At 34.7% G+C, this 23982-nt stretch overlaps 1 protein-coding gene across 2 annotated transcripts; it reads left to right on the top strand.

The window, feature by feature from the left end:
* The first annotated feature begins 332 nt into the window (after window positions 1-332).
* On the top strand, window positions 333-15463 carry LOC121241886 (leucine-rich repeat receptor protein kinase HPCA1-like). Of its 2 annotated transcripts, XM_041139749.1 has the most exons (20): window positions 333-347; window positions 6205-6318; window positions 6845-6974; window positions 8694-8765; window positions 9663-9737; window positions 9860-9931; window positions 10183-10344; window positions 10500-10574; window positions 10658-10729; window positions 10851-10919; window positions 11021-11089; window positions 11192-11266; window positions 11348-11419; window positions 11492-11626; window positions 11724-12193; window positions 12272-12424; window positions 12514-12653; window positions 12742-12961; window positions 13044-13279; window positions 14834-15463. In XM_041139749.1, exons 2-20 carry the CDS (start codon window positions 6219-6221, stop codon window positions 15329-15331), a joined length of 2895 nt encoding a protein of 964 aa, XP_040995683.1. In that variant the 5' UTR covers window positions 333-347; window positions 6205-6218; the 3' UTR covers window positions 15332-15463. The 2 variants fall into 2 exon arrangements, with proteins under 2 accessions (XP_040995683.1, XP_040995684.1); XM_041139750.1 differs by lacking the exons at window positions 333-347; window positions 6205-6318; window positions 6845-6974 and adding an exon at window positions 8071-8450.
* The last annotated feature ends 8519 nt before the right edge of the window (window positions 15464-23982 follow it).

Here is a 23982-nt window from a genome sequence, read left to right as displayed (position 1 = left end):
TTTACCAAGTAACATAAACTCTTTAACAAAGACAAGAAGTAAATCATAGTGGGGTATTATGTATGCAGAAAAATATCAAAAGAATGGGGATGAAGATGTTGTAGATTGCAACACGACATACTCATAGTTATTAACCAAAATTGCTAGCACTATCGTAGAGAAGAACCTACCTTAGCAATGAGCTTTAGCTAAAATGCTTGTTAATGATCTGGCCTCCCTTGGTTTATTGTAGACTTTGATATTTGAAAACATGAGTGAGATCTTATCCTACGGAGTTAGAGCTTTTGACTTCTCTTGAGGATTAGTGCAAACAATACACACACAAAGAGAGAGAGAGAGAGAGAGAGGGAGAGAGAGAGAGAGATAAGATGTGTGTGATTTTCTCTAAGTTTCATAAATCCGAAAGCATGAGAGATGACTTCAGTGAGGCAACGCTTTTAAACACAGAAATTTGATTCTCACCAGCTTTATAGTTCCTGGCGTGGCTTGGCTGGTGAATCTACAAAAATATGCTATTGAAATGTACCCTAGATGGAGGGGTGATGGGGATGGAGAGGACGTACTCTGCATGTCTCAAGATTTTGGCCAAAGAAAAGGGATGCTTAGTCTGTCACTTGTGAATGTTGCCAATATGTTCAGAAGCTTATATGTTTGGTCAGGTGTATTCGAGTCTGTGATCTTTCTTTCCCATTCATGCTCCTTGTAGAAACGTTGTCTTTTGAGTCTGATTCTTTATGAGTTTACTTACTACTCTCTGAGCACTCCTAAGTTGCCTCTGGGTACTCAAACTTTTCTAGGCGCCTGGCTGACCTACTTACTGCGTAGTTTGTTGCTTGCCATAATATGAATTAAGCACTCCATGTTGCTTACCATTGTATTTATATTGCCCTTACTACATTGCACTCATTTATCTTTTCTCACTCGTGTCATTGCTCAAACGAAACATCGTATCACTTATCTATCTTTTACTCACTTGATGTTTGAGCATTCATAATGGCTTTTGTAAAATACAAATTTTGTAAAATATACAAAAAGTTGCTCAAAACTCCATTCCAATGAATTTTGTATTTCATCTTTATTATACACTTTGCTTCAATAACCAAATTAATAGGAAAGTTCCATATCTAAGTTGGATATAAGAAAGCTTACCATATATAACATAAAATTTCTCCGCCAATTCCTTCTAGTCGGGCCTCTCTGTCTGTTATTATACCCCGAGAAGTGGAAAGAATTACAATTCCCATCCCGCCTAAAATTCTAGGAATTCGTTGATAGTTCGAATAGATTCGTAGACCGGGTCGACTGATCCGCTAGATGTAGAGGATACTATTCACAACTCTAAAATATTTTAAATTAATTTCTCTCTCCTCTAAGTTTTTTATCCCATTACTCGAAAGTTATCATATTTTTATTTCAGCCCTTCTCTCTCTTTCATGGCATAATACTTAACCTTTCATGGCATCACAGTGAAAAACAAAATTAAATAAAATCATGCAGCTTCGAGTGTAGCTATTATTTAGATGAGAGGGTGGGTATACAGTAGAAGGGTTGTTTTGTGTATTGTCTTTCCTGTTTCAATAATATACTTTGAGAATGATAAATATAATCTTTTTTTTAATCAATTTATATTTTGGTTTAGCTTATAAATTTGGATGAATTTAAAATATAACATAATTATATGACATTGTATATGGAGATATATTGCAAATATTGAAAGATATGAAGATATCATTAATAGTTAGAGAAAATATTTGAAATGAATAAAAAATATTAAAAAGTATAATATTTAAATGATATAAAGAAAAAATAGATAAGCTGATGTATGGTATATTGTAAAAATCAGTATGTGAAATAGAAAAAGTGAGTTTTGGTGATGTATTTTAAAGAATAAGATGAAGAAGCCATTGGGAATGCTCTTAATCTTGCATATCCTTTGGTCGCCTTACATTCGTTGCCCAAATGTCGCTTCTTCCATTTGTTATCCATTGTTTTCCTAATCCTTTGCTTGCCTAGGGCCACGCTTGCCTGGGTCTTTATTAGCCTAGGCTTTTGCTCGCCTGGACTGTTCGACCGGATTGTACGAATCTCTTAGTCTCGTACGCATGATGTTCCTTTGTTCTGACAGCACATTTCTCACAATGAGAAAATGTACAATCACCAACATTAGTGGATTTGCCTGCAAATGGCTGGTAGATGTAGATTTTTATGTTAAATCACGTAAATCTCTATATCTCTCTTTATTTACATTTTATATGTTTAATTTATTATTTATTTCTTGGATGAGCATTCGAGCGCGCACCATATCAACACCCAAACTATTATCGTGGACTATTCAATCGTATTGTTGGGCTCTGGCAATATTGAAAAGTTACATCAAGAAGTAGTAAACTTTTGCTCAACATCCTACTAGGAATCACCAACAGCCTAAGGGCGAGTGATGTTTGTGTACAAAGCATTTTCCATTAGAGTAAAGGAGAAATTGGGAAAGAGAATTTCGTTGTCTCTCGTGTTTGCTAATTATAAAGCTTAGATATTGAACGACAACCTTTTTTTTAATTGGCACCAGATATCCAAGAATAAAGACTCGACTAATCTTGGGATATTGCATAGGCTCTCGACAATGAATTTCTTGCAAATGATGACCTCGGGTAATTCAATGGAAAGTTCTCCTAGTCCAATTGATGACTCCTAAAAATTATTTGCACTCAAGAGGATTCAAACCTTAGACCTGAATGAAGCATACCATCAAGACTAAGGCATTTACCACTTGACCCAACCCCTAGAGGTTTGGACAACAATAGACTTCACATGAAATGCTGCGTGTTTCTAATGTCATGCAGAGGTGGTGGGAGGACCCACTACAAGAAAATTGGCTATTTCCAAAGATTTTAAGATCACCGCAAAAAAAATCGCAGCAAAGACTATTTATTCATGGCGATTTAAAGTTCACTGCTGAATTCCAAAGCTGAATTTGGAAAATGCTGATGAGAAATCATTGTTATGTTTTCGCAGCAATTTTTAGAGCTATTACGACGACTGTTTTAGTCACAAAAAACCATTGTGATTGTAGCGGCTATTTTCTTTCTGTCAAATAGTAAAATCGCTACAATAGATACTTTTTTAGGTGAACATTGTCACCGTAAAAGTTTATGTGGCCAGTTAAGTGCTTATTAGCAGTGAATCAAAAGCACCAGAAATAGCATTTTACAAAATTTATGAATAACTGTACACGACTATTTCGAGCGAAATTTACTCGCCACAAATATATAGTTCCAACCATTTTTTGATTCGCCGTTTCATCATTTGTGGCGAGGATTTTAGATTTTGGGGCGATATTAAGTCGCCGCAAAAAATTGATAAAATCGAATTACCCTACGCGTTTCCTTTTAGTCATCTCCCTTCGTCTCCCCCCCTCCCCCTTCTCTCTCGCCAATTCCTCCACCCCTCACAGCCCGTCACCAACGACCCCACCATGCCACCACCACCTCACCTCGACAGCCACCCCTTTCTTCTCCCCCAGCCCCCGCCGATCTCTTTGCTCCCAGAATTTTCCTCACCTCTCTCTCTCTCTCTCCCTCGGATTTCTCTATATCGCCGCCTCTAGGGGCGCAATTTGCCACCACCCACATGTTGACGTTGCTAGTTCTCCGTCAGAGCCCCCTTCTCCTCCAAACCTAGCCCAATAGCTGGAGGCCCTCTCTCTCTTCCTTGCTCTGTTCACAACCCACAGCCACCAGCTCTCCCCAGTGTCGTCGTGCTCTTACAAGCCACCACTCCACGCCAAGCAACCACCATGACCATCCCTCTTAGCTTCCTCGTTAACAGATTTGGCTTGTCATTTCCTAGTAGACTGTATATTCAATTTATATTCTGTTTTACAATATCTTTTCTTTGATATGGTCCTCCTTGTATAATGTTTCAGTGGGGAATATATAGAATATGTGGGTAGAGAGCCAGAATGAAGATATGGATCGTGCTATTGCACTCTCAAATGCATATAAGGGAAAAAAATGTGATTGGTAAGTGATGTGCCTTTCAAATGCTTGCTAGTAGGTTTTATTTTCAAACCTTCTATTTTATTCTGTGATTGGCTTTATTTAATGAATGTGACCCTAGTCTTTTATTTCCACTGACCCAGATGATGAAGACTGAAATAAAAGCCCATATTTGCCATTATCATATGTCAAGCTTCTTGGATAATCTGAACTGTGAAAGCATTGATTTAAGTAGTACATTTGAGAAGTGGATTATGACGGTCTTGCATTGGTGCTAAGTTCCATATGGTTGTGTATGGATACTGGGTCTCATATTAATTGTGCGTTGGCTGGAGCTGGACTTCATAAATAAATAAAGGGAGTTTCTATTGTCATTCTTTTGGGACATGCACATCCATGACTAACATGTCATATTCATGTTAAATCAGCACCTTACTAGTGATCCTGTCTAGGTTTTGCTTTACTTCTCAAAATTTGCTTGTATGAGTAAATATTAAGACATCTTTATACTGCTTCCTTTTGACTTCTTGTATATAATAGAAGTCCAGTCAGTTCTTGTATATATATTATAATGATAGCCCAGTTAGTGTAAAAGAACATAACTGTCTATATTTTGACAGTGATATGCTTTGTTTTTCCTTTTTTTTTTTTTAATTAAGACACACATGTGACCTTAAGGATCCATTATGGAGTAGTGCAACAATTGTCGGGTGCAAGTGCATAGGATGGCCAACCTTCTCTTGATAGTACAAAAAATATTCAAAGGCCTGTACCATGCCAACGTGTCCATATATAGCTTCATCCCGATCTGCCATTTGCCTTGCCTTGGAGAGTTTCATTGGCCATTACTTATTAATTTCTCTAACTTGAATGGCATGCGATTATCTACTCTATATACTACAAACATGTGCATGACATGAACAAAAATGGCATGCTATTAGAGAGACATGCCAGTGAGCAATAAACTTAGGGTTAAGGTATGGTAAATGTTAATGTGTTGTAATGAGCTAAGACTAGTACTTGTCTAACCTTAGTATAGAAGAAATTAGTTTTGGAGGATAAACTGAGGTTGGTGTGATACCTCGTATTTTAGTATATTTTAATTAATTTAAATATTGATTCTCTTATTTTAAATTTATCAGATTTTTCGTTAGTTTTGTGGCGACAATTAATCGCTAGAAATATATCACCGTGATGATAATTTAAAATCGACGGAAAAAATAGAGTCATTTGTGGCTATTTATTATCATTTTGCAACGATATATATCACCGCAATTGACTTTTTTTAACGATTTAATGGTAAACTGAAACACTATTTCCATCAATTTTTAAGACATTTGCAACAGACTAAAATGCCCCGAATAGTACCATCAGTCGTTGAAAATGCAACGATTTAAAAATTGCCGCAACTAATCAATTAAATGCAGCGATTATTAAGAGAACTTGCGACGATTTTGAACGTTGAAAAATGCTTTATTTCTTGTAGTGGTACCACAGTACAATCAACAACTATCAATACATTAATACTTCAACTAAGTAAACAAACGATGATATTAATACTTAAACTAAGTAGCAAATGATAATGACAACAATATTTGTCACTAGTTACAGTTTGCTGAGGGAAACGTACGTTAAAGGGTCCAGATCAGCACTGAAAATATCAGTCTGCATCGAGGAGTGAATTACAGTATCATGCGTTGGTCTAGTATCGAGCGAGCTGGTTAGGTTTGGTTTGTCCAGTAAGTTGAGATGAGATGAATTGAGATAAAAATTAAAAATTAAACAAAATTTTAATATTTTAATATTATTTTTTAATATTATTATTATTTTATGATTTGAAAAAATTAAATTATTTATTATATTTTATATAAAAATTTATGAAAATTATAATAATAGAATGAGATAGATCACTACAAGAAAAACGGGTTGTTGTGATCAGTTTATTACAATCAAAAAATTATTCGCAATTAATTTTAGTTGTAAATAGTCATTTCGTTAGAATTAACTGGTCATAACAATCTGTTTTTCTTGTAGTGGATTGAGATTGTTGCTCAATTCCAACGTAACCAACGTCCTCCACGAAGAATACAAAGACGAAGACCTGTACGTTGACTTATCTCTTCTTTGATATATAGGAATGTGTGGTGAGATACTTATTAAGCGCACCCGCACACAGAGACAGAAGAGACAGAGCATCGAGCTGGGAGAGAGAGAGAGAGATTAATGTGCAGGAAGTCGATCGGCATGAAGTTGCAGCTGCTCTTTCTGGTTTTGTTTCTTTCAGGAATTCACTTCATCTACTCACTTACTGATCCTCAAGATGGTATGTATCTCATCTCAACTCATTATCCAGACTAGCCTAAAATTTTCAAAATTAAGAATTAAGAATTAATCTGATCATTAGAGGCAAAAGCACATGAACTATTTTAACATTTACTACTAAGATGCGTCTGGATGTTGAAATGAGTTTAGTTAAATTATGAATAGTAATATTTTGTGGATCCTATTGAAACAAGTTTAAATTTTTAAGTTAAGATGTGTTTAACTTTTTTATGAAAAATTAAAAAAATAGTGAATCTCATTAATAATTAATTTGAGATGAATTGAGCTGAGTTCTTCTTCTAAACACAGCTAAATCTACAGGAAATGATTGAATTTTCTTATACAATTAAGATTTTAGATATTCCGTAAAGCACTTAGGTATACGGTCAAAGATACTTTTGCTGATCTTTCTGGCTTTCTGGTTGTTGTTGGAATATATATAGCTTGCTTTTCTTACTTGTTTTGTGTTTTGGTGATCGATCTTAAAATTAGTTGTTGATTAAACATTTTTACCATGGTGCATGCAGTTGCTGTACTCAACGCCCTGAAGGACGAGTGGAAAAACACACCACCAAGCTGGGGGCATTCAGAGGATCCATGTGGATCACCCAGTTGGGAAGGAATTACTTGCAACAATATTTCTAGGGTTACTGCCTTGTAAACATCTTCAACCTATTACATAACATTAACATGATATAGTAACACGAGTCTTACAAAATAGAGCATAGCATAGGCATGCCATATCATGATCCAAACATTATATGGCATACATGTGATTTTCTTAACATCTCATCCATCCAACAACAATCAATATCAACATAGCATCTATAGTTTTATTCACAAGCATATCATTGTAATTCATTGAAGTTCGTGAAAAGGGACTAGTTTTGAATTGGCCCATAGCGTAGCGTAGGTAACATCATATATTTTTATGCAAAATTAGAAGTTATGATCATGCTAATTACCTTTTACCACTGCTTCTTGAATCCTACTTCATAGCTTGTTACCTATATGCGTACTAGATGTTGCTAAATTTCGAGAAAACATGTCATAGCGTTCTACCCAATTTAACACATATTATGAACTAAAATATTCAGCTATATATTAAAATAACACATATCATGAAAATGATATGAGACGAGATGAGATGAAATGAGTTGAGATGAGATGAGAGTTACAAATTGAATAAAATATTGTTATAATATATTTTTGTAACATTATTTTTGTTTTGAAATTTGAAAATTTTGAATTCTTTATTTTATTTTGTGTGAAAATTTATAAAAATTGTAATGATTAGAAGAAATGAATTGAAAAATGTTATGAAAACAAACAAGACTTTAAAGTCACTAAAACAATTTCAGTAAAATACAACCAGCCCAATTTAAACATCAAGCCCACACGAGAGATCAGCCCACACGTACTGAATAAGTTTAAAACATAGTTCCGTTTGGATTTAGAAAGTATTTCATATAATCTCATTTCATTATTTCAAATTTTTCAAATTTCTAGATAAAATATAATAAATAATTCAATTTTTTTAAATCTTAAAACGATAATAATATTAAAAAATAATATTTTATTAATAATTTTTTTAACTTTCATCTTTTATTTAAAATTATCTCATTTCATAATTAAAAGAGTCCAAAATCTGTCCAAGACACTGTAGGGTAAAAACGTAATTACACCAAAAAGTTTCGTCAAGAGTATTTGCGCCTTGCGGAAGGCGGAAGCCATCAAAACAATGGTTTTAAGGGCACTTCTGTAAAACCAATAATAAAGAATGGGCTTTTTGGAAAAGGCAGAAACGAAAGAAATAAAAGAAGAGAAGCACATAGGCTTATGGGAGTGGAGGATCGTGCGACGCGCACCGAGAGAGAGGAGAACCAACTGCGACGGTGGGTCTGGGTGGCTGGCTGGGAGTCACGGCGGCGAAAATGGAGGCTCCCTCTGAACATGGTGATGCGATATAGGGAGAGAAGAGAAATTAGTTTGGTGCTTCACACTGAGAATCGGCAAGGCAGAGAGAGCGAGTGGTCGACGTGGCTTACCGAGGGGGAGGGACGTGCGTCTGAGTTCAGGAGGTTGGGTCGGCAGATTCCGTGGTGTTTTCCGGCGAGGTGGCTGCCTGGGTTGGTGAGAATGGTGTCTCGGCTATCTGTGTAGGAAATTTGGTTTTCACGTGGGGAGGTTCTGGCCGTGAGAATTCTTTGTTTGATGGAGGGACTGTTGTGGGGAAGTGAGGATTTATCTCAAAACTGATCTGATAAAATAATCACTAAAATAATAATAATAATAATACTAAAATTCTAAGCCTTAATTTAGGACCCGTATGTTACACCTTATTTTGTGGATTCCGTTGTTTTTAAACCTCTTCAGGAAATTATCAACGATGGACCTTGAAGGGAAGCTTGAAGGTGACATTGGGGAACTCACTGAATTGACATCATTGTAAGTATTATTCTAATTTCTTTTTCTTTAAATGAAAACACATGCATATTCTTAATGAAAAGAGTTTTGCTACTTGTAAAATTGGTTTGTCAACAAACCACTTGCTATAGGCCGATTCATTAACAGGCCCATCACTTTCCTTTGCCATGCTATGTTCTACGTGCACCATCGTCCCTTGCCTAGCCACCTGGTGATGTCCTTCCAAATTTTTCGGATAATAGCGTATTGTCCTGATTAATAGCCTCACGATTCACAGGTTTAATGCTGTCATTCTGGTTAGCCTGTGAGTTTTTAACAACGTAGTGCATATTCTGGACTTTCTCTATGGGTTTGGGTCTTCTAGCCAACAGAGTATTCTTAGAGCCATTTCGACAAACACCTGCTGGGTATCCTTGTTGTCTACATTTGGTGCAATGAGGAGGGACTTTTTCACACACCACAGGCGGCCAAAAACCATTAGTCTCCAATGTTCCCACCCAGAATCCATCAATCAATGTTTTAGATAAATCCATTTCAATTTCCATGACGAAAGGCTATCGTCCAAACTTGGGTCCATAAACTGCATGCCTACGCCTGATTCCCAAGGATCATATATTATATATAGTTCTAATTCTAAAATAGATAAAACATAATTTTTTTTATTTTTATTGCGAGACCCAATTTAATGGTGAATTGAGGGTGTAAAAATCACACCTGCAAATAGGCTTATTCTTTTGAATAATAATAAAAAATACAAGAAAGTCTTTTAGCCCTTCCTTTCTCTTCTCAAAAAAATTGAAATAACTGCATACTCCAAAAGTCTGAGTTAATGCATATTTTTCTTTCTCTCTCTTAATGGCTTGTTGGGCATGTGCGATATATGTGCCTTGAAGTGCTACTAACATTATTAAATTTCAGGGACCTATCATTTAACCGCAGGCTCACAGGTTCCCTCTCTCCACGGCTAGGGGATTTGAAAAAGCTAACTATCCTGTAAGATCCAATAAGCAAGCTGTAATTTCCTATTTCCTATCCATCGACAGTGAGAAGCATATATATATATATATATATATATATATATATATATATATATATTTTTGTCTTTCATGTTTCAGACTCCTAGCTGGTTGCAGCTTCAGTGGTGACATTCCAGATGAATTGGGAAATCTTTCAGAACTCTACTTCTTGTAAGTTCTTCCAATGCATATAATAAGATCACTACATGAATCACAATGCCAGTATTTTTTCTCTATCTCCAAGAATGACATCATACTCAATTTTATCACAATATGCCATATAATTATAATTTTCTATGTAGGCCTTAATTTTGATTGGTACGGCACTCTATCACAAAATGAGTACTGCGTGTCCATATATATTTCAAGAGTACCTAATAATTATCACTTTTATACTTTATTCAATACTCTCTACCTCTCAGGGCTCTCAATTCAAACAACTTAACTGGAAAGATACCTCCATCTTTGGGTAAACTCTCCAAACTCTACTGGCTAGACATCGCGGATAATATGTTGACAGGACCTCTCCCGATATCAACCTCCATGGCCCCAGGCTTGGACCTTCTTTTAAAGGCTAAACACTTGTGAGTTTAATTTTTTTTTTTTTTTTTGCCCAATTATACGCCTTGGGTTCAATCTATTATTAAGATAAATGCAAGAATTTGAATATGTTAAGGATACAAAACGTTGATTGTTGCATCCATAAAAGAAGAATAATGTGATGTATTCAAACTTGCAGCCACTTCAATAAGAACAAGCTTTCAGGTCCCATTCCAGGCAAACTATTCAGCTCTAATATGAAATTGATACACATGTAAGTTGATACCAACTATTAGTTTATTTTCATGCATGCTTTAAATGCTTTCTTCCACTTCTAAATGCTTTCTTCAAAGACAGATTATTTAATGGAAATCAACTTTCTGGAAGTATCCCGCCAACATTAGGACTTGTACAAAGTCTTGAAGTTCTGTGAGTAAAATACACCCTAATTTAATAACACATTGGTGTTATTCAACTAACCTTAATTTTCAGTACATGTCCACTCTCTGGTACTGCTCTTGAGAATTAAAACAATTCCAATTTGCAACAGTCGGCTTGACAGAAATGCTCTGACAGGAAGTGTCCCAAATCTCAGCAACCTAACAAATATCGTTGAATTGTGGGTACTTTTTCACAACATTTATATAGTGGTGGTGTTTTTTTTAGTATAATCATATATACTGGTGGTTACCAGCTTTCTCCTTCTTGATATCGTCTTAGGAATTTAGCGAAAAATAATCTGACTGGCGCTTTGCCGGACTTAACTCAAATGAAGAATCTCAATTACTTGTAAGTAGATGCATGGTGTTGCTTGCAATTGCCAATTTCATTTTTGAGTAATTTCTTCTTTGTATGCACTGATGAACCTTGTATGATGGTTTATTTTACCAGGGACCTTAGTAATAACTCATTTGAGCCATCAGAAGCTCCAACGTGGTTCTCAGCCTTATCATCAGTCACCACACTGTAAGTCTTCAATCTTTCACAGATGAGAATTCTACAAACTTCCTCAAATTTTAGCAATACCTTTATGCAATTGGTGCGCAGGATTATGGAATATGGATCACTTCAAGGGTCTGTACCACAAGATCTGTTTAGCTTTCCACAAATACAGCAAGTGTAAGTTGATATATTATTGGTATATCAAATAAACTTACAGTTTGATAACTCATACTTGATTTCAATTCTCAGGAAATTGAGAAACAACAAATTTAACGACACATTGGACATGGGTGAAAACATCAGCCCACAACTAAAGCTTGTTGATTTACAAAACAACCACATTTCTTCTGTAACTTTGAGCAATAATTACCGTAATACCTTAATGTGAGTGAACTCATGGCTCTTAACTTTTCAATTTCCAAAATGTGTTGTTTATTTTATTCTGACCATCAACCTTCTTTGTCAATTGGATGTACTTCAGACTAGTAGGAAACCCAGTGTGTCCCTCTACTATCTTGGAGGATTCTTATTGCCAGCAAAATCAAAAACCAACAAACTATTCTACTAGCCTGGCTAGATGTGCAAGTACATTATGTCCTCTTAATCAAAAGTGCAACCCTCAAAGTTGTGAATGTGCCTATCCATATAAAGGGACATTATATTTTAGAGGACCCCTTTTCAGGGAATTGTCCAATGTAACTGTATTTCGTTTACTGGAAATTAGCTTGTGGGTGAACCTGAGTCTCCTTCCGGGTTCAGTTTATATTCAAGATGCCAGATTCAATTCTGATGACTATCTTCAAATGCAATTGGCACTCTTTCCATCAATCGGAAAATACTTTAATCGATCAGAGATTCAGAGAATTGGGTTCTCCTTGACTTATCAAGCACATAAGCTACCTCATATGTTTGGACCCTATTATTTCGTGGCATATCCTTATGCTTTCCCAGGTTCAAATCATATCTTTGCTCTGTGTATGTGAGAGAGAGAAAATTATATCTCTACCTAACAATGAAATTTTTCTTCAGCCAAACGTGGAAAAACTTATATTAGCACTGGTGTAATAGTTGGGATAGGAATTTGTTGTGCCATTTTGGTATTGGGGCTCCTGGGAGTAGGGATATATGCCATTCGACAAAAGAAACGTGCAGAAGAAGCCATTGGATCAAGTGAACCGTTTGGTAATTTATACGTAAAATAAATTTTATTGTAATTGATTGTTATAGTTCAAATTCAAGACTAAGTATCTAACCATTTCTCCATATCCTAGCTACTTGGGCATCAAGTGGCAATGATAGCATTGGTGCACCACAGTTAAAAGGTGCAAGATTGTTCTCTTATGATGAACTCCAAACGTGCACCAATAATTTTGCTGAGAGAAATGTGATAGGTTCTGGAGGGTATGGCCAGGTAAATGTCTCAATATTCATGAGTCCAAATTTTGCAAAAACTCACTTCCAAGAACTGTTTGTTGATCGTGTTTTTATGTTCTCCCCAGGTTTATAGAGGGATGCTTTCTGATGGACAAGTTGTTGCTATCAAAAGAGCTCCACAAGGATCAATGCAGGGTGCACTTGAGTTCAAGACTGAAATTGAATTACTTTCCCGAGTTCATCACAAGAATCTTGTTGGTCTTGTCGGTTTTTGTTTCGAACAAGGAGAGCAGATGCTGGTCTACGAATTTATGCCTAATGGAACAATTAGAGATAGCTTGTCAGGTACATACATTCATATCGATTTAATTACCTCTTTGCAAATGTCTAATATATAGGAAACTATTTGCCTAAATATGAATTGTAGGAAAATCTGGCATTTATCTTGATTGGAAGAGAAGACTCCACGTTGCTCTTGGTTCAGCCAGAGGATTAGCTTACCTACATGAGCTTGCTAATCCTCCTATCATCCATAGAGATGTTAAGTCCACAAATATTCTGTTGGATGAAAATTTGACCGCAAAGGTTGGAGATTTTGGCTTGTCTAAGCTAGTATCAGATGCTTTGACGTGCCATGTTTCAACTCAAGTCAAAGGCACGATGGTAAGTGTTGCTATACACGCAATTATATCATGTGTAGCATCTCCTGACCTCTCAAGGGTAGAGAATGCTGCTATTCTTTAAAACCTACATGTGAGCCGCGTTTAAACTGGTTTAAGGCCTTTGGTGGTGGTAATGGACAGACTTAACTATGAGACAACCGAGTCTGCCCAACTACTTAAGTGAAAGGCAAGCCATGCCTGCTTCCACCGTATATTTTCTTTTAGGTTTTACTCTTATTAGCATCATTGTTGTTGTTATCATCATCTTTATTATGGTAATCCCACTATACAATTTGTTTTATAGTCAATGACAATGAGCTTTTGTTGGTGAAGAATTTCCTATTCTCTTATTTAAGACTGACGACACTTTCCTAGAGTTGGGGGATGAGTTTCTGGAAAATCCTTGGGGTTGGATGAATTTGAAGGGGTTGCATGCAACCTCTTGTTTATGGAGATTGTGATTCCTAGGTTTCATTGATGCCTACTAGGACTTGGAGTCCTAGTTTAGCTAGGAATTCCTAGCAGCATTATTTTTCGAATTTTGATTGTTGAAATAGGATTCCTACACTATTTGAGAAATTAGGCAACTTGAAGTCCTAAGGCTGCTAGGACTCCATGTTTGTGTAGGATTAGGCTTTCTAGGGGGAATTAGAAGTTCTAGTGTTAAAGGAACAACTTGGCTGGGGTTTTAGGAGCAAGGGGCCCTAATTTTGTCTGTTAGGCTTCTACTGGGTTGTCAGCTTAACCCAGTATTTTTATATTTTTGCAGGACTAAAATGTTTCTAATTGGACCTATGATGTCAACAATGGGCTCAGGAGCGTTTGTATGGTTGTTCTTGTTTTCTTTCTAGTGTGGTTGGGTTTCCTAGCAGGGGCTAGGGTTCGTATTATCACTAGGATTTCTTGGTATGTCAAGAAATGCAACCCTTTAGGGCTTTCATTTAAAATAGACGATTGTGTAAGTCTCCTATCCAGTGGGAGATTTCCCTTTTGTAATTCCAGGGCTTGAGTGTTACAAACTATTGAGGTCTTCAATATGACACATTGCGAGAAACAGTGACATCTTCTTTCTTTTTTTCTTTCTTTTTTTTTTTTTTTAATATAAAGCCAAATGGAAAAGTTGTTTTGTATCAACATGATGCTCTAGGATTTATGCTCCTATATTAATTCTTCACAAGATCCTCTCACGTTCACTTAACCAAAGTTAACTTACTGCTAGTGAATGTGTTGTCACAATCGAACCATGTACTTTTAGGATAGTCAAGGATTTAACTTCTGCATAATGATTGTGGTTAATAGATTTGCAAGGTCTTGACCTCACAGGGAGTATCTTTGAGGAGGTTGAGACAACCAAATTGGTAGATTAACTTATATCAAAGTACATTTTTATTATTTCATTTTCTTGTTTATACATGGTATTGTAAAATTCAAAGCACATACAGATCCTTCCAATCCTACAATAAACTTAAAAACGTATGTGTAATAAACTTTAGATTCTACATTCACTGGGATCCTCTCTTGATTTTAATATTTAGAAAATGCCTTCTACTTGCAGGGTTATCTCGATCCTGAATATTACCAGACTCAACAGTTAACTGTGAAGAGTGATGTTTACAGCTTTGGAGTATTTATGCTTGAATTGCTAACAGCCAAGCGACCGATTGAGAAAAGAAAGTTCATTGTCCGTCAAGTAAGAACAATGATGAACAAGGACGATGAAGAGCACTATGGCTTGTGGGATATGATTGATTCATCCATTAGAGACACAACAAATCTTATAGGGCTTGGGCAATTCTTGGAAATTAGTATGCAAAGCGTTGAAGATTTACCTGAAGACCGTCCAACAATGAGTGAAGTAGTAAAGGCACTGGAAACTATATTACAGAACGATGGGGTGGCTACAAACACATCTACAACTGACTTTGGAGCTTCAACGCATGCTTCTAAGCATCCTTACAATAATCCTTGGCCCGAAAAGGATGCTAGCAGCATTCATGCTTTTGATTATAGTGGTGCATACAGTGTCTCAACAAGAGTACTTGAACCCAAGTAGCCAGGCTTATGACTAGCAGCTTGTATGTCCCTTGAATTTAGGGAAAAGTGAATTTTGTACCCTAAAACTGCTAGGAGCGAGCTTCATATTTTGCACTCTAAACTATCATATGGGACACATTACAGTTTACACTTAGAAACTACTAAAAATAGTAATGCTAGATACAGTCACGGAGTATGCAATTATCGTGCAATACTTTTGAAAAAGAGTAGGGTCTATTATTACATCAATACCTTTTGATGAAAACCGGAATATTCAAGCACAAAATATGAGGAAAACTAGAAGAGAGACTTGTAAATGATAATAAGAGGAGGAACCAGTTATGGTACAACGTTACCAACAATCAACTTGTTTTCCTCATTTTCTTTTCGGATTTTACTAGTAAAACAATAAACTTTTCTCCTTGAACAAAAACCTCTCGAGACAAAGATGAAGCTAGAAAAATAAGACGTATGGCTTGATGATTTTGCAATCTGCGGTGAGTTAAATTGAGCATTGTACATAAGAAACTGATAATCTTGTTCTGTAAGAGAAGCAAATACAAGAATGGTATGCTTAGCAAGACCCTGTAGTTAAGTGGGGTGAAGAATATGCTTAGAAAAATCAAAACAATTAAGCAGAGGTTAATCCACATATCAAAACTCAGTAGTTAAATGAGCAAAGAATAAGCTTGACAATAACCAATCAGCTAAGTGAGGCTGCTACGCTTGGTAATCTAGAAGTCAAGTTGAGAGTCATACTAGGCAAAAACTCCTGCATAGTGTGTGCCAGTATTTAGTCTAATAATAATAACACTTGCATGTTTTCCTACGTTTATAAAAATGAGAAATGATAGCTATAGTCGTGAGTGTGCAAGCACCGCGCAATCACTATGAAAAAAGTGAATATCTATGGGACTAATATGAAAAAAAAAAAAAATTTTAATAGTGGATTCCACTCTTTTTCAAATGGACTATACAGTGCTTGCATACTCCATGATTGTATGTAGCATTATATAATAAAAATATTGCACTGAGATAAGTATACTTGTATTGAACCCATATGATCAATAAGGCCAGAACATGGATTATTTTATTGGACCTAAATTATGTTTAATGGGCAATGCATGACCAAATGCATAAACTAAAATTAGAAACTAAAAACCTTTCTTCAAACCTGTGAATACAGCAAACGAATCATTATACGACAATGCTATGAGAGCTACTAAGTAGGCAATGCTAAGAGATTGTTCAAAGCGCAAGCGAAGAGGGAGGTAGCCATATAGAAGAGACTAAGACATTGAAGATGATAATGCAACCTACTCAACCTATAACGAAACCAAACAACATACACAACAGCTACAAACACAAGGAAACTAAGAAAAAATACCAGAACTAACAGCTACAAAAATCAAATTTTGGAAAAATAATCTCGTTATATATTTTAATTAAATCCATTATTTTTCTCCTATGTAATAGTACTATACAACTTGTATCTAAACGACTGCACTTGTTTATATATTCAGAGACTCGCAAAGATGCTTTCACTGCTAGTGAGACATTTTCTCAAACACTTTATCCTCATTTGTCTATATGAGGAAGAATTGCTTTCTTTCACTTCTTTTGGTGAGGCAGAGATGATGCATCAATATCTTTACCAAAATATAAACCAACTTTGATTTTATGAACCAAGCCAACTAATGCCTCTCTTAATAGCAACCCTTACTATAAAAGTACATGTATACTTGCGAAAACTCCTTCTCGATGGTATTATTAATAAAAGTGTCTGTAAAAATTATTTTCAATGTCATGATATATAGAATATATGCAGAATTTGAAGGTAAAAAACAACTCAGTCACAGTCAATGATAGAGTCAATGATAGTTAGTGAAGGTAAAAAATTCTTAAATCCCTAGACTTTCTACTTTTGCTAATCTGCCTAAGTTTTTATATATATTTTGACCCCTCTAGCTTTTAGTATTTGCAATTTGGCCCTAAACTTTTCTAAATTTACGTTTTTGACTCATTTGTAATAATATTTTCTTATATATAATGTATATCTTAATTTTTTGTTTACTTATTTTATACACTTTTACATTTAGATTTTCATACCTTCAAGCACTAAAACATCTATATGATCGAATCTCCTGATGCCAATCCATCACATTTTTTATTTTCAACTTTCAATACTTTTCACTTAGATTCCCTTAACTTCTATAAATACGTACCTAGTCTTCGAGCTTTCCTTTTCCCTTATATGGTCAAGTCCTACCCTCGTTATTTTCACCAAAAAACATATCAAACATCACCAAGTTTTTAATGCCACAGTGCAAGATTCAACCTAATAAACTAAAACCACCTAAGACTTTATTTCCTTCCTAAATAAACACGTGCATTTTTTATTCCACCTTTAATTAATACACACTTTTCTTATGCTCGGCTGAAACCCTTTATGAGACATATCTCATAATTTTTGTGCATTTGTTCCTAAATGAACATGCATGCCTCTAGAGTTCCAGCTTCTATGTGCATGCAAGTTCAAAACATACTAAAATCAAGCTATGCCAGCATAAATGCATAGCGATTAAACTTGAAGCTTTTTCTTCACCTCTTCAAATCTAGCAAGATTCTTAAACGTGACTGGCTTATTCAAGACCAAACTTATGCTGCCAACATTAAAACATACATGCATGTTGATTCAATGACCTCAAACCTTCACTACAACACAATTGCTTTTTAGTGACGGTTGAGAAATTGTGATAGTCCCCAAACCGTCACTAAAAAGCCTTTTCTGTGACAGTTTCTGGAAACCGTCACTAAAGATAGAAGAGATTTTTTTTACGTTCCAACGTATGGGAAATTTACGTTCGAACGTAACATATATGTTCGAACATTGTGACTACTTACGTGCGAACGTGAAATGTTTTGGCGCCAACGTTTAAGCGTTAGTAATTAACGTTTGAATGTAAAATGTTTTGTGCCAATGTTGGAACGTTAATTACTAACGTTCGAACGTTAATTCTAAATTTAAATTAAATATGACTCTAATTTAAAAATTATGTGGTTTTTATAGTGCATAATTTGTGAACAAGTCTATATAATTGACTTGTATATATTTATATATACACAATTTGTAATATATAAATATATATTTATGTTTATATATATTTGAAGTGCAATGATTTAGAATTAAAGATGGAAAATATAACATTAAATAAGATTGAGAATTGAATAGTGAAAAACCATAGAAATATTAAATAATATTTTTCTTTACAAATAATAAAAGCAAAATACAAAATATGATCAAATTTTTTAAACAACACTCAGATGATAGCGTTGTTTGTGAAATTCGAACTCCGTACCTCCTCAGTCAAGGTATCAACCTTGTCATTGAGGATACCTACACGATGGGCGATCTCAGAGACAAACGCCTCTATAGCCGCGAGTGATCTATCGATCTTACGATCGATATGCATAGTCAGCTGTGAGATCACCACATCAACCCAAGCAGGCCGCACATCTCGCACAGATGTACTCGGCGGGTGCTGACTACTACTCCCCACATGACTTGGCTCAGGCTGCGTCGGATGAACTAGATCCTTTATAGGGGGTGGCTGACGTCCCCTCGCCTGTCCAATGCTACGTTGATGCGTGGTCATGTCGAGGGGGCTCATATGATCTTTGACTCACTCCTCTGGCTGAGTTGGCACTCCCTGTGCAAGTAATAGCCGGCTGATCAGGATACCGTATGAGAGATTATCCATGGAGACGATGCTCGCCTCATAACAAATCATCTCATAGATGTGCAGTGGCAAATCTATGGGATCTCCATGTGCCACTCGTATCAACAACTGTGCCCAAAGCTGACTAAATGTGGTTTTATGTGCCACAGGATCCACGTTTGTTGCAACAATAAGGTGCAACATGTGAAAGAAAGGTAGCAGATGGTTCTGGTTGAAGGCGTTCTTCCTCTCGATCTTCATGCAGTTCCTCCCGGTGAGAATGTAGAAATCCTTATTTCGGTCATCATCCCGAGCCTCGAGGCCAGTATCCTTGGCCTCTGACCGGTCTGCATCTCTGGCTGATGCTGGCTCAAATGGGCGGCCAGTAGATGATGCAGAAGTGCCTACATCCTCACGGGGTGTAGCGTGTGCAAATGTGTCAACTCCTCGATGAATCCCGAGGTGCTCGGCGATGACATCTGGTGAAATTTCAATGGAAACACCGCGTACAGTCACGGTGTGAGAGGATGTGTCCTGAGGCATGTCATACTTCCTCATATAGAACTCATGAACCATTGAGGGGTATACCTTCCCACTCAATATGTAGATATTTCCCCAGCTTCTACTGACGAAAACATCTCTCAGATTCATCTGCTCCCATATGAGTTTGTCGAACTTATTAATCAGGACCTCTCGCTCTACCATAACAATATAAGCCCCGATATGAGTAGTGTCCTGAGTAGCTCATTCCTTCCCTCGTTTCCTAGTATGCAGAGGATGAGCCATATCCTGAAAATAGAAAAGGAAAAAAATTATTTACAATGATGCATTTTTGGTGTAAATTTTAAATTGTTCTGCATTAACGTTCGAACATAGTAAACTTAATGTTCGAACGTTAAGATAAAATGTTCGGACGAGTATACTTTACGTTTGCACATAAAACACATATGTGCGAATGTATAACATACACGTTCGAACATGAGTCATTTTTAAATTTAAATGACGTACGTTTGGACGTTTATCTTGTACGTTCGCACGTATGTATTTTACGTGCGAACATAAAGTATACACGTCCGAATATTGAAGCATAAATAAATTTAAAAACTAGTACGTTCGAATGTTATAATTAAACATTCAGACGTAAATTTTATGAAAAATAACGTCTGAATATAAAACAATACACATTCAAACGTAGAAGCCTTAACGGCTATGTAATTGAAACGCCGTATGTTCGAACGTCTTAGTGAAACGTTCAAACGTTACTACTCAAAATGGCTGAGCCGACTAAGCCATTATTGAAATCTCAAAAATCAATATATAAGGTTCTAAATGCCGAAATGCCACCGTAGAAATGAAGTATAGACTTTAAGAAAATTTTCTATGGTGATTATTTGGCCAATGGCAAGCCGTGGTAGCCGGAAAATAGAATTGAAAATCTGGCCGCCACTTGACCCCTTTCAAACAAAACCGAATCCAAATCTCAAATAAAATACATGTTATTTGATTGAAAGATGAATGCCTACCTTTTAATGACGGTTGTGGCGGAGTTTGACGGCGACAGCGACGAAGGAGTGGCGGCATACAAATGGGAACGAAGTTAGATAACGGTGAAAATGACGTTTCGCCATTCTGTTTTGGCCTTATATACACGAAACGTTCGAACGTTTTTCGATTTATTTTTCAAAATAATGACTATAATATATTATATTATTAATATATGTTATATATTATAATGTATACTATAGTCTATAACAGATAGCATAATATATAATATAATATTATAATATGTATAGTATATTATATATAATACATTATTATATATAGAGTAAATTATATGACTAATATTATATTATATATTATATTAATAATATATAATATATTATATATATATATATGATCTATTATAAACTAATGAAAAGAACATTAGAACCATAAGCACTTATTACTAGCCCAAAATGATATACTTTATTATTACAATCTAGTAGTCAAAATTATAGTGTATAAATTCCTAAATAGATTAATTGGAATCAAATTACTCTCCCTAATGAATGACAATTAGTGACTTTGTGATTGCTAGTTATATTTCTAAAGTTTAGCAATATGTTTATACATGTTGTGATTTTATGCTTACTCTTAAAATAATTGTGATTATTGTTTGGGAATTTTATGAATATTTTGTGAGTTTATGGTGTTCATTGATGAATTAATATGTGTATAAATATTGTTGTGAGAATATTGTTGTTGTTGTTATATAGATTTGAAATATTGTGATTATTATTTTTGAATTTTTATTGAATATGCTTAACAAGAAAATAATAAGTCTAGGATCTTAATTTAAGTAAAGATTAAAGACGGGGCTGGCCATTGGATCAATAAATAGAAAGACAATTTTAGTGGGAGGATCGATCCCTTTTGTTTTCAAAGTAATGTTCAAACATCCTCCATGATTGTGTTACAAGTAATAAATATATAGAGGACTGACTAGCTAGCTAGCTTAGTGATCATGTTGTAGTTGTGTACCTTCATTTGTTGCGTTTCTGGCTATGAAGTGGGCCATACGTATTTTCAGACATCGATATAGGTGTCCATTAAGTGAGTTCCAGTCGTACGGGCCTCTGCTGATAGTCGTGGTTACATTAAATATCCATGTCGATGGTGTAAAAATTTGTGTGCGATAGGGTTGAATGAAGTTAAAAGTCATATATTTATGAACCGTATGGATCTGGGTTGGATGAAGTTGAAAATCATACAAATTATGACCATCAGATGATGTGATTCCAGAAAATCATTACTATATAGTATATATATCGTGCATTATATATATAATGCACTATATATATACTATGTAGTGTATTATATATATATAAGTTTTGTTGTTAGTTTTATTAATTATATATTAGTGATTCATATATATAGTATAGTATATATACTATACTATAATATAATATATAATATACTATATTATATACTATATATAGTCCAGATTACTCACCTTGGCATCCACCTCTCATATTCCTAAAAATGAACTTTTTTTTTTCAACATATTCACAAGTGATTGGAGATGATGTCCAAATACACACTTTGAGTAAAGAAGAATTTAATAAGTAACAAAGAATATCTCGAACAAGCGGGTTATACGAAAGAAGAAAATAGTTTCAAAAAGTTAGAACGTGAAAAATGCGAAAAAATTTCCGCTTGATTTAGGCATCTTTGTGATGATCAGAAACGTTCAGATGTACATTTTCACTAGATGTATATTTTAAATGTAAACGTTTGAACGTAAAGTTTCTAACGTTCAAACGTTAAGATAAAAGTGTGGCAAATTTCTCGCTCGATTTAGGTATCTCTCAGTTGATCTAAACGTTTGGACGTTGAAGTTTTACGTTCGAACGTTAGTCGATAAAAATCATTGGGAATGGTAAACGTTCGAACGTGTAATTTCTTAACGTTTGAATATGAAAATAAAAGTGAGGAAAATTTTCCGCTCGATTTAGGTATCTTTGTAATGATCTGAACGTTCGAACATCTTTCGTAGAAAACATGCCCGAGTTTTTTAACGTTCGAACTTACAACTTAAACGTTCGAATATTTTATTAAAAAATTTTATGATTGAATGAATACACGCACGCGGAAAGCAGCAAATTCATTTCTGCTGCTTCTTCCGATGTGCGCAATAGAGAGAGACGTGAGAGAGAGTCTTCGTGGGTTAGAGAGAGAGAGAATTAGCGTGAGAGAGAGTTGAGTTAGAGAGAGTAGAGAGAGACGTTGGTTAGAGAGAGAGAGAGAGAAAGAGTGAGAGAGTGTTAGAGTGAGAGTTAAGTTGAGCTTTGGTAAGAATTTTTTTTTTTTTTTTTTTTTGTATTTTCCTGAATTTTATGATATTTGTCTTGTATTTTTGTTATATATATTTCTAATAAGTTAGTGTTGTATTTTTTTGAAGGATTGGTTGTTTTGGCAAGTTGGAAGCTTTTGATTTATAAGAAGATATTGTGAGTGCTAGGTATATTTCTAAACTTTAGCAATGTGTTTATACATTTTATGCTTACTCTTGAAATATTATAATTATTGTTTGTATAGTTTTTGAATAGTTTGTGAGTTTATGTTATTCATTGATAAATTAATGTGTATAAATATTGTTGTGGGAACTTTGTGAATATGTTGTGATATGGATTTGAAATATTGTGATTATTGTTTGTGAATTTTGTTTGAATATGTTTATATGGTTAGAAATATATTGTCTTTAGGTTTTGGATTTATATGAAAATTTTGATATAATATTTTTTGGTTTTGAAGAATTTGTGAGTGCTAGTTATATTTCTCAAGTTTAGGAATATATTAATACATGTACACCTGATTTTATGCTCCCTCTTGAAATAATTATAATTATTGTTTGGAAATTTTGTGAATAGTTTGTGAGTTTATAGTATTCATTGATGAATTAATATGTGTAGAAATATTGTTGTGGAAATATTGTTGTTGTTGTGATATAGATTTGAAATATTGTGATTATTGTTTGAATATGTTTACATGGTTAGAAATATATTGTGTTTAGTTTTTCATATTTATGTGAATTTTTTTGTGTTTTTCGAATTTGTTCTTTAACAAGAAAATTATAAGTGTAGACTCTTAATTTAAGTAAAGATTAAAAACGTTTAATATACATTTAATATGAGACTTAATATTTAACATTTAATAAGTATATATAATATATTCATACTAATTTAGTTAGAATATGATTATTATTCAAGTTATAACTATAGTATAAAATTTAATTTTAAAAAGAAGAAAAAAGAAGTATATAAATTAACTATATATAAAGTATAATATATATATACAATAACTATAATTAATAATTACTTATTAAATATTCTTACCATTGTGAGGTTCCAAACCATTATATTATTAAATATATATAGAAATAAAGAAAGTAAAATACTCTTCAAGAAAAAAG

This window comes from Juglans microcarpa x Juglans regia, chromosome 8D, assembly GCF_004785595.1.
Source record: "Juglans microcarpa x Juglans regia isolate MS1-56 chromosome 8D, Jm3101_v1.0, whole genome shotgun sequence".
In the NCBI taxonomy this organism is placed as follows: Eukaryota; Viridiplantae; Streptophyta; class Magnoliopsida; order Fagales; family Juglandaceae; genus Juglans; species Juglans microcarpa x Juglans regia.
This window is presented reverse-complemented; position numbering and strand designations above follow the sequence as displayed.